The sequence below is a fragment of the Centroberyx affinis genome, unplaced genomic scaffold (genome assembly GCF_046629955.1).
Source record: "Centroberyx affinis isolate AG114_WGS23_722 - 3 ecotype Tasmania unplaced genomic scaffold, CSIRO-AGI_Caff_v1 ptg000656l_1, whole genome shotgun sequence".
Classification (NCBI taxonomy): domain Eukaryota; kingdom Metazoa; phylum Chordata; class Actinopteri; order Beryciformes; family Berycidae; genus Centroberyx; species Centroberyx affinis.
The window spans coordinates 65063-76627 of NW_027279282.1; the positions used below are offsets into that span (position 1 = coordinate 65063).

At 37.8% G+C, this 11565-nt stretch overlaps 1 protein-coding gene across 1 annotated transcript in view; it reads right to left on the reverse strand.

Annotated features, from left to right (window-relative positions):
- pdxdc1 (pyridoxal-dependent decarboxylase domain containing 1) overlaps nucleotides 1-6158 on the reverse strand; it is a 41748-nt gene extending 35590 nt beyond the window's left edge. Inside the window, exons 1-5 of the mRNA XM_071519089.1 lie at nucleotides 5992-6158; nucleotides 3527-3603; nucleotides 3194-3262; nucleotides 2008-2094; nucleotides 1579-1725 (exon numbers count right to left, since the gene is read on the reverse strand). Coding sequence (XP_071375190.1) covers nucleotides 1579-1725; nucleotides 2008-2094; nucleotides 3194-3262; nucleotides 3527-3603 — 380 coding nt within the window. The 5' untranslated portion in view covers nucleotides 5992-6158. The remainder of the gene's footprint in view (nucleotides 1-1578; nucleotides 1726-2007; nucleotides 2095-3193; nucleotides 3263-3526; nucleotides 3604-5991) is intronic.
- Between the last annotated feature and the right edge of the window lie 5407 nt (nucleotides 6159-11565).

The following is an 11565-nucleotide window of genomic DNA, read 5'->3' on the forward strand; positions in this document are numbered from 1 at the left end:
CCCAAGGTCCTATGTTACCAGGGTCCTATGTTCCCCAGCTCTATATAGCACATAATGGGAACCTGAAAAAGATGTTCCCCAGCTCTGTATTCGCTTAATATGGTTGGTTAGGGTTAGGGGTTAGGGGTTAGGTTGGTTGTGTGTAGATGTTTACCCAGAGCTCTGACCACAACTGTTTCACAGAACAGAGGGGCTTTTTACCACAGCTACCCAGGTTAGGGTTAGGGTTAAACATAGGACCCTGGGAACATAGGACCCTGGGAGAGCACATATGTAGAACTGGGGAACATAGGACCCTGGAAACATAGATACGCTCCCCATTCATTTCCTATAGAGCTGAGAGACCGGGGGAACTCGGACGATGTGTGGACGCTCAATAAGCTTGTTGGCTGAGAAAAGTTGGCCACAGCTGAACTTTTCATTGTCATCGGCTATCAACGGCAAATCGGATTTCTGCACTTCCTTGTTCCCCTACCTATGTGATTTTGTTTCATGAACAATAGTTCTGCCTGGCAAGTGCGAAATGGACGAGAATTCAATTACAGCCGTCACTTCCCAACTTTTAATGGAAAGACTACAGGAATAAACTTCTGTAAAATGATGCTTGGAGAACGGCTGCATCCATTGTTGGGGTCGATGGTAAGCTCTTAAGTTATTTTATTGTTTATTTTCTTTTAATGCAACTTACTTAGCACTTGCTAGCTAGCTATGCTAACTCATCAAAACGATGTAATCTTATGAAAGGCAGTACTAAAGCAGTGAAAAAGACAAGATGGCAGGTAAGGGAGGGAAGCACTAACAAGCACAGGTGCCATGTGCAACTAAACAAAATTGTGCCGGACTCAGTGGCACTTTACTCAAACAATGAGTAGCGCTTGTCATAATCATTTGAATTTTGTTGGGAAGCATTACAAGTATTGAAAGTTGAAAACCACGAAGCATGAGCACAGACGCACAGCGTTTAGATTAGCTCTCCAATGATGAGAAAATGGCTTCTGTAGCTGACCTGTTAATTACTTAATCTCCAAGTAGCTCTCCACAGTTGAAAGTATCACACTTTAAAACCCTGGCTCAGCCACACAGAAACTGGCATATACTGTACACAGTACATATACTATTTTAGAGATTCAGATTGTATTGTGCTAGTATACGGTATCTCCATGTGCTGATGTGCCTAAGAGACTGTAGTATTTTCATTAGGTCCTCGTTGAACTGCTATGTCTCAAATGCCTAAGGTAGAAACCTCCATAGGCCAGTTGATGAATCATAAGTTACTGCAGCTAGTTTTCATTGCAGTTGCCCTGGAAGATTTCTTTTTCTTTTTCACATTTCTCTACAACTGTAATTGCGTGTGGAAACATTCTGCTAGCTAGTAGAAGATTCATTTCAAGCTCTCTGGTTTCCTGATAAGGTAAGTCATGCCATTTTACAACATTAGATTGTTTGATTTAGATTTTGCATATTGTTTGCACAGTTTGGAGTTTCAGATAAAACAATGAGCTGCTCTGGGGTACGGTGGCCATTTCAGGACATCTTTAGCCTCCATGGTTATTGTGAAAACCACTCCCACAGGCCTACCTGAAGAGTCTGCAGAGCCACAGTGTGGTGTCAGACAGGATGCGGGTGGTCAGCTTCCGGAGTCTGTCTCGGTCCAACACCGAGATGTAGGCCGCCAGGCTGTGACCCAGCAACGCCATGTGACCCTGTTCACCCACATTCTGCATCCTGCTGAAGACATCACAACACATGCTTGTAGTTCACCTGTGAGGACCGTCCATTAACTCCATTCAATCCTCATGCTCTTCCTTTATTCTTACCCCAACCTCACCCTAAAGGCCCCATTCACATCTAGAACAATAACTATAAAGATACATTGTTGCTCAAGCGTTCACACTACAACGATATCTGTGATAAGTTCCTCAGCAAATGATGTATCTCTGCAGTGAGCCTCCGAATTCTCCGTCCCCTTCTTTCTTGGAACTTGGAACTGAAACGTTAGACGCTTACCGCTGGCTTGGCCTGTCCTCCTCTTCCTCCTCCTCTTCATGGATGAGGTTGTGGACTAGGTGTAGTATACTAGCAACATCCTGGCCACTGCAGCGGAGGGGCAAAGACAGCACCGTTGATTAGTGCTTTTCCAAAATGTTATACGTCCATTTTAAAAATAACATTATTTGATGTTCATCACAATGTCACAAAGATATAAAAGGTATCCAGTCTGCGGAAGTGTAATTGTATTAACCAAGGATTTAAATTACTAACTAGGGCTGAACAATTAATCGAAATTTATCGAATTCGCAATATGGCCTACTGCAATTTTCAAATCGCAGGAGGTGCAATATTTGTTAAAGGCGAAATGTGTCAAAATATCATTTTAAAGTAAATATTGTGGTGCTGCAGAGATGTCCTGGCCTACACATCATATTCTACAGACTGAAGAAAACATCTTTGTTTGGTACAGATCCCCGCAAAAATCACACCATAATCATTTTAATACGTTTTTTCAATGAAAATGAGAATAATGATGTAAAAATTATCATTCCCTCTAATATCGCAAATCATATCGCAATTGCAATATCAGTCAAAATAATCACAATTAGATATTTTTTCAAAATCGTTCAGCCCTATTACTAACCTTACTAAAACTAATCTACTCCTGCAAGTTAAAAAATTGGGAATATTTTTAATTTGCAATAATATTTGGCAACATTTTCATACAGATAAATGTCTGTTGTGCTATTCTCAATCACTGATTCAGACAACACAACAGTGATTCAACCTATAGCCAGTTCATGAAAGCTTTCGTGACAGATTTGCACTTCTAAACACCCCGGTGTCACGTAGGTTTTTCCTGTGAAAAATCCTCGGGTACACAAGAAGTGATGCGTTTTACATTTCCTGTTACTGTTTGGAATAAATAGCAGAAGAACTGGATAGTTAGCATGAGCAGTGAGAGCCACCGTGGCTGAACAGACAAAGAAAATCTTAGCCGGAAACCTCCCACTCAGCAAGTTCTCAATTCAATCGCTGCATTCTCATATTACCAAACGAACCCAACTAAGGGGGAAACCACTCCAGGGTTTTAAATAACTGCTCTAAATTAACTAGGAGGGAAAACACCTTCATCCCACGCATATAGGGCTATAGATTGGGTGTGTGTGTGTGTGTGTGTGTGTGTGTGTGTGTGTCTTACTCTCCCTGCAGGGGTCCAGGGATGCTGGTTCTGCTGTAGCGCCGCCTCTCTGTCCCTGCCTCCAACTCTCTAGAAAGATTAAAAACAACAAAAACCCAGCAAATCACAAGATGTTCTTACTTGGTATATTAGGAGCATTACATAATGTTGCATTCAACATCAGGTGTACTGTTTTTTTTTTTTTAGTTGGGAAGTCGGACACCTGACTTGCACGCGTTCATGTGTGGTGGGAAATGAAACCGATAAGAGCGTGAGGGTTTGAAGAAAAGGAGAGGGGAGAGAAAGGAGACCGACAGAGAGAGATAGGGTTTCCCAGGGAGTCTATGAGTTTACCTCTGTCCGTCCCCCAGGATCCTCATGGCTTCACTCAGATTCTTGCCCACTTGAGCCATTGTGGAGTCCACCATCATCTACGGTGTGTGTGTTTCAGGGTCAGAACATGGACACACACATGTAAAAAAAACACACAAACAATGTGAACCTCTCATGATAAAAAAACAATGTTCAATATTGAAGTTGCCATGAGCTCGTAACATGGATACCTTGACCAGAAATGTGAGGAAACCTGCTTTCGTCAAACTGGATTTTCTACTAGCTAGCCCGAGCTCAATAGATCACCTCAGGACAGTATGACTGTGATACACATTGAGACAATTCCAGTGGGTATCAAAAGTACACACAGTTGTTGTTTTGTTTTGTTTTTTTTGCCTTAAGGCCTGAAATGAAAACCCATTAAATACAACTTCACTTTCATTTGGATATAGTAACCAGCAAAATAATGTTAAAAAAAGGCTCCTCTCTGACACGGAGCAATAGATTTTTTTTTTGCTCTCCCACAGCACAAAATGAACATAATATAGGCCTATCCACAGGTTTGAGAGTTATTGATCAATCAACACCAGTGACTCAAGGATTACTTCAGCAGGTGCTGAGATTTCTGGCTTTCAAAACTCACTTTCTGGCCCGTATTCTGCTTTGGCTCCATCCCATTGCAATTTTAAGGAACTCTCAGTTTTAATGGATCTAATTAGAATCGCTTCAACTGATTTCAAATGAAGCTAGATTAGCTTTGTGCTTGTTTTCTTTTTGGAATGTGATTAGTAAAAATCTCAGTTATAAATGGTGTGCAGAGTTAGCAGCAAAGGTGTTTTAGTTTTCCATTGTTAGAAATAAGTAGCCTTTTGTTTTTAACTTGAAGCTTTTACCTTGAAAAGCCTGATTTAATGGGTTTTTAAGTCGGGCCTCAAGGCTAAAAAAAAAAAAAAAAAAAAAAAAAAAAAAAAAAACCTAGAGAATTTAAAAGGGTGTGGAGACTGCATTTGCTCATCATGGTATGTTTACTTTGGACAACCGGAGTGCAAAGACGCCTATAAAGACAGTAGTATGAAGCTTTAAAAACAGTTAGGCTGCCTACACTTTGTCCTAATGGCATGTTATACCTGTTAATATAATAACCTCCTATTGACGTGGTAACAGTTTGCAGTTAATGTTGTAATAAACCTGTTAACACAATACATTTCCCATTAGTGTTTTACTGTTCACGTAAAAACTTTTTCCTGTTAATGTAATAACTATCACATTACTGGGTTTATTACATTAACTAGAAGGTTGGCTTTTTTTTGGATCAGTAAGCAGGTTGCAAGGATCACTAAACACCTCTTCCATATGTATTCCACCTTTTATCAGATGCTGCACCATAGTTAACACCAAATTTGGGAATGGCTGACAGTTGCATTACGACTTGCATTATCAGTTCAGCTATTCCATTTTTGAAAACTGAACATTTCTGCCTTCTCAGTAACGTAATAAAACCCAATAATGTAATAATTATTAACAGGAAAAGTTATTAGCTACATTTTACAACGTTCATTTTGTATGGAAGCCCATTTCCGCCAGTGTGATTGAAAAAAACGGTCATGTAAATCATTATGAGAAACTTTCTCAAAATAATGAGTTAGTATCTCAAAATAATGAGTTAGTATCTCAAAGTATCTCAAAATAATGCCTTAGTATCTCAAAATAATGAGTTAGTATCTCAAAATAATGAGAAACTTTCTAAAAAAAATGCCTTAGTATCTTAAAATAATGAGAAACTCTCAAAATAATGACTTAGTATCTAAAAATAATGAGAAACGTTCTCAAAATAATGACTAAGTATCTCAAAATAATGAGAAAGTTTCTCATTATAATGACTTACAGGATCTTTTTTTTTCATCACACTGGCGGAAATGGGCTTCCATAATTTTGAATGTATTACGTGAACAGCATTATTTTTTGAATCCCATAAATTTGTACTACGTTGACAAGAATTGAGTCCATTAACATTACTCCATTGCTTTTCTCTTCTTATTCCACCGCTACGTGCAGTATGTTAATGTGTCACTACTGACCAACAGCTTATATCTATGTAGCTAGTGTCAGACATAGTACCAATTTGACAGCTGCACTGGTTCTATGTTTCTAGTGGAGGAGAGAAACAGAGTGTATGGATACAGTAAAATGACCTAGTCTTATCTGTCTCCTTCCCCCTCCTTGCTTGGCATGACTGCAATGCCAGCAGCTGTCTTTCAACGGTGACAAGGTATTGATCTAGCTAGAGCAGCTGCACCGTCATACTGGAAATACGCTTTTCATATAGCGACATACGGCTCCTTCCACTTGAAGTATACACGCATACATACCGCTAAATAACTACAGTGTTCGGCTGTTAGCTGTCAAAAAGATGACTGGGAGCTAGCTAGCAACGAACAGGTTATCTATCTGTATAGCACGAACCCAGCTGACCGATATCCTCTTACCTTGAACGCAACCGAATGACAACGTGACCGTGTCCGCTTTAGGACGTGGTGCGGAAAATTTGAGGCGAGGAAACACCGCCTGTTCCCCCGCAGACGGCCTCTGGAAACGGCGTTAAAAAAAAGGCTAATTTTGACCGATATCTGCTGGCTAACGTCACTTGTTTCCCCTGTCTCGCACTGCTGACAGTTTACTTCCTGGACGGGCGCGCGACGTGCGTTCCACGCTGGCAGCGCTGACGTCACGCTCTGCCACAGCACTGAAATAATGTAATACTGTTAAACATGTTTGTTTTTTGTTGTTGTTGTTTTAATCATAATTTTATATTAAGGAAGTTTATTTATCCCAACTCTGTTTTTTTGTTTTTTTTGGGGGGGTAAATAATTATTATTACTTTTATTTGTGTATTTAAATTCATATTTTTGTTTCTTTGTATACTACTTTGCTGAGCACGTCTGCACTGTTTGTATATTTGAATGTTTTTTCAATAAAGATTGAAAAAAAAATGTACTACTGTTATAAATAAATGTAAAAAAAAAAAAACAAAACTGTATTTATTTATTTATTTGGCCCATTACAAATCTACTAATGTATTTATTTATATGGTCTATTACGAATATAATAATATAATTTTAAACACATATTATAATACTTATAATAATGGGTAAATTTCATGTACATGAGAACAACTGGTGTCTATTCAAGCCTAATTTGTTGCGCTTTATAAATAAAATAAAAATGTATGACAGCACTGTATAAAATTAAGAATAAAAAAGGCATAAATGCAATGTAAGTATTGGGACATATGGCTTTACAGGTGTTTCATGCTGCATTATTTTGGCATGCAAATGATCTGTGAAGGTCTAGAACTTGGTTGCTTGGTGATGTTTTGAAACTGGACTATCTCTACTCTAGACCAGTGATTCTCAACCTTTTTCATATCAAGGACCCCTAGTGTAGTCCACATTAGAACCACGGACCCCCATTTAATGAGATATTTTCTCTCTGACCCAAATCTGAGAATATTTTTATTGTTTGATATGATTTTGTCAGAATTCCATGACTATCTGTATTGTAGGTAGAGAGATAACAGTGAAACTATGATCAAAACAGTCATTCTTCTACATTCTCTAATTGTGTTAACTTCTTGTAAATGAAATAATCCTGAAGTTTAACAATTCATGGAACCCCCTCATAGACCCCTGGTGGTCCCCTGGACCCCACGTTGAGAACCGCTGCTCTAGACTATCATAATAAAGCAGCAAGAACACACAGGCCAGATCGGAATTTGCAAAAGAAATACCAAGATGAGCCACAGCAGCTTTGGAACAAGGTTTTATGGACAGGCGAGACCAAAATCTGACAAAGTGATGGAAATAGAAAGTCTGAAGTGTGGAGCCAATGACCATAAATCATGGTGGAGGAGGGGTCATGGCTTGGGCAGTTCATTTTGCAGCAGGACAATGACCTAAATCATGCTACACACTTGACACAGGAGTTCATCAGAAAGCAAAAGTGGAAGATTTTAAAAGTCAGTCATCAGATCTGAACCCTACTGATCACGCATTTCACTTGTTTCATAGGAGACTGAAAGCGGAAAAAGCCAACCGACAAGCAACAACTGAAAGTATGGAAGAGGATTAGGGCCACATGTTTGTCTCATAAAGAGTAGCTACAGTGTAGAACCTTATGTGAAGTATAATTTAAACAAAAGACACAGATCCCTATGTGCACAGTTACATTCAGGAACATTAGCATTAGCCCTAGAGACCAGCAGGTTTAATGTCACTCCAGAGGACAGACTCTGTTTGTTGTGTGAGTTAGGTGAAATTGAGAATGAGAATAATTTTTTGGTTTTACTGTCCTGTCTACGAGGACGTAAGGGATGTACTATTTAATAAAATGTCCTCTATTTATGTTGATTTCTTTGGACTGGGTGATTATGAAAAACTTGAGTTGTGCTTCAAGAAGGGAATCTTTTTTGTATCAGATTTTATTTGCCAAGCTTGGGAGAGAAGGCAGAATATTTAATAATAATCTGTAATTTTGTAATGAAATGAAATGTGTGACCACTGCAACTGTAACTTTGGTGTCTTGTAAACCCATGAGGGTCGGGCACTTTGTGTGCATGACACGAAAAGAAAAGAAAATCAGTCAATCAACATGTGAAACATTTATTTGAGTTTAAAGTCAAAATTCTGAGAATAAAGTCAGAATTCTGAGTTCTGACTTTAAACTCAGAACTCAGGCCCATATTTTATTTACTTAAAGTTATTTACTTTTTTCAAATTTACTTAAAGTTTATTGTCCCAATACTTATGGTCACCTAAATCAAGGGGGACTGAACGCAAATTATGCTTTTGTTGAAGAATGATGACTTATGTGTGGCCTTCAGAACTCTGACTCGTATAATTTGGTGCCTCTGAATTTCAATTTATTGTGTATACAACAGAAAAACACTAGTTTGAAGTCTTTGTGTAAAAGTGTACAATTTTCAAGAAGTATGACTTCAAACACAGGTATTTGTTTTCTTTTTTTAAATTTTGTATGCTATGTGATTATACATCTTATATGTTTATTTTTTGAAAATAAATAGGAAAAACGAATATATCTATTTCAGATGGCTCAGAAGAATTAACACTGTACCCATGTAAATTGACTCGTACTTGACTTATACTTCTCCCAGCATGCATTGCATCCAGCCCCTGGCCATCCTGATAATGAATAAGCGGGTAGAGAAAATAAATAAATGAATGTAGCCCTATGCCGCTTGACTTCAGAAATAAAACAGCCATAAAAAAAAATGCTTTTGTAACAGCGTCCATTATGCTATTATTTCCAACCAAAAGCACTGGAAAGCACCACAAGTCTTCAAGGAGTCTTTGAAGAGTGATTTGATTCAGTTCACCAAAGCAACCAAAGCCAAATTCCAATCAAAGTCAACACTACACAAATATGAATTTCCATCTCCCAAGAACCGGTCCTAACACAAATACACACTAATGAACGTGTTCATTGTTGAACGCTTAACGTGCTCCAACAGACTTCCAAGAAAGGAACTGTTGATTTCTTCAGAAGTTTCCTGGAAAGAACAATGAAATGATGTAATAGTTATAAATAAAATGCAAGCAGTCTGGTGGAGTCAAGAGGTCAATTATCAGAAGTCATTATTCATGTAATTATATAATATAGTTATTTGTTGAATTCTTAATAAATTTTAGTAAATTCCTAATTTCCTATATAACTACTACACAGTGGTGGAAGAAGTACTCAGATCTTTTACTTAAGTAGAAGTAGAAATACCACCAAGTCCTGCATTCAAAATACAGTACAAAAGTATTAGCATCAAAATGTACTTAAAGCAACAAAAGTAAAAGTACTCATTATGCAGAATGGCCCATTTCAGAATAATACAGTATATATTATATTATTGAATTATAATTATTGATGCATTAATGTGTAAGCATCACTTTAATGTTGCAGATGGAAAAGGTGGGGCTGATTTCCACTACTTAATGTACTGCTGGGTAGCTTACAGTAATCTATAATAATACTTCCCAATTTATTAGTTGATTATATTTTGTATTAATAATCTGAATCTGCAAAGTAACTAGTAACTTAAGTTATCAAATAAAGGTAGTGGAGTAAAAAGTACAATATTTCCCTCTGAAATGTAGTGGAGTAGAAGTATAAAGTAGCATAAAATGGAAATACTCAAGTAAAGTACAAGTACCTCAAAATTGTACTTAAGTACAGTATTCAGGTAAATGTACTTACTTACTTTCCACCTCTGCTGCTACATAATTTCATAGTTCTGTCTTGGAAACAACAGAAGAAATTGAACCATTTGAACCTCTACCTCTTTCCCTATAATTAGAACAGAATTTCATGGTTCTTTCCAGGAAACTTCCTAAGAAATTAACAGTTCATTTCTAGGAAATTATTAGGAAAGTGCGGACCCGGAAAATAAAGCATTCTACAAAATTTTGTGAAATGCACACAAACTCTGCAACGTTGATTACGTGTTGTGGACACGAATAATGTGAAGATTATGTTCCTCCACCACGAAACAATTGTGAAAAACTGTAAAAATTTTGCTAAAAGATAGGGTTAAGGTAAAATTTTTGATCTTAGGACTGCTACATCTGTTGACATTTTTAAACAAAATCTGAAGACCTACCTTTTTAGTCTTGCTTTATTCGAGATGCATTCCTTTTTTCCTCATTAACTTTGCATTAATTTACCAAAATATTTGTACTATTTGTTGTTTTCGTCTGTTTGTCGATTTACTTTCATTTAAAATAGCAATTCTTTTACCCTATGAAGTGCATTGCATTGAATTCTACTAAACCTACTTTGGTTAAGATTAGGGTTAAAATTAGGATTAAGTTGAGGTTAGGGTAAATGTTAAGGATAGGATTAGGGGTTAGTGTATGAATGCAGTCAGTGGAGGGTTCTCATAAGTATAGTCATACAAAAATGTGTGTGGGAGTGTGTGTGTGTGTGTGTGCGTGTGTGTGCAGTGAAGCAGGAGGCAGCACAGTCATTGTGGATCAAGCCAATCCAGTTCACTTGTTCAGATCGCTGTAGATCAGCAGGGGATCAGCAGGGGATTCAAGCAGAAGTTTTTCTTTGCCATGAATGACCGTCAGTTTGGCAGCGTGAAGTGAGAAACTCTCCGCGGCCTTTCTTCAGACGCGCCTGCAGAACTGTGAGTGAATGCCTTCCTCTTGTTAGCGATGGGGGCGGAGTAGCTGGCAAACAGCCGTAGTTTGTGGCTCCCATGGGTGACAGTAAATGGCATCCATAATGGCCTGACAGTCCTCATAAGGCAGCTTCGTGTCAGGTCTCTTATTAATATTCAACAACAGATCCCGCTTTTAAGACAACAAAGCATCCTGGGTCCGTACTCATTTTGCATTTCTATTCTTGCTTTACACTAAAATTTGTATTTAAAAATAAAAGTAGATCCGGTCCCCCAAACAGGAGCTATCTCTCCTAATTGGTATTCCTCCGCTATGTTCTCTTCAATCAATAAAAATGCTATTTGGTGAAATTATGTTCTAAACTGTTGGACCCAGTGGACCAACAGTCCATTGAAAATCACAGTAGCGTTAAATGTCAGTTTTCAGTCTATTTTTTCATGGCCTCATTCAAATGAATGGGAAGTAAAAATCTGAAGGCTACAAACTTGTCCAGCTGCATCCGATCTTGGTGAGTAGTTTATATTCTGGTTTTCATGGTGGTCAAGCGCCGAATAAGCCATGTTAAAACTAAGTGGAATATTGCTTTAAAGAGAAATATAAGCTTGTATGTGAAAGTAACATATACAGTGGATATCAAAACTCTACACACCCTTTAAAATGTCTGTTTTATTGCCTCGAGGACTGAAATGAAAACCCATTAAACCAGAGTTTTTACACTTTTATTGCACTACAACACAAGACTACTTAAAGTTCTGGATCATTTAGTGTTTAAATAAATATTCTTTCTTGAAATTTCATCAAATGATATGTGTCGTTAATATGGGGGATGTGGGGACTGAGGTAACTCCAGAAATACTGTCCAAACAAGTA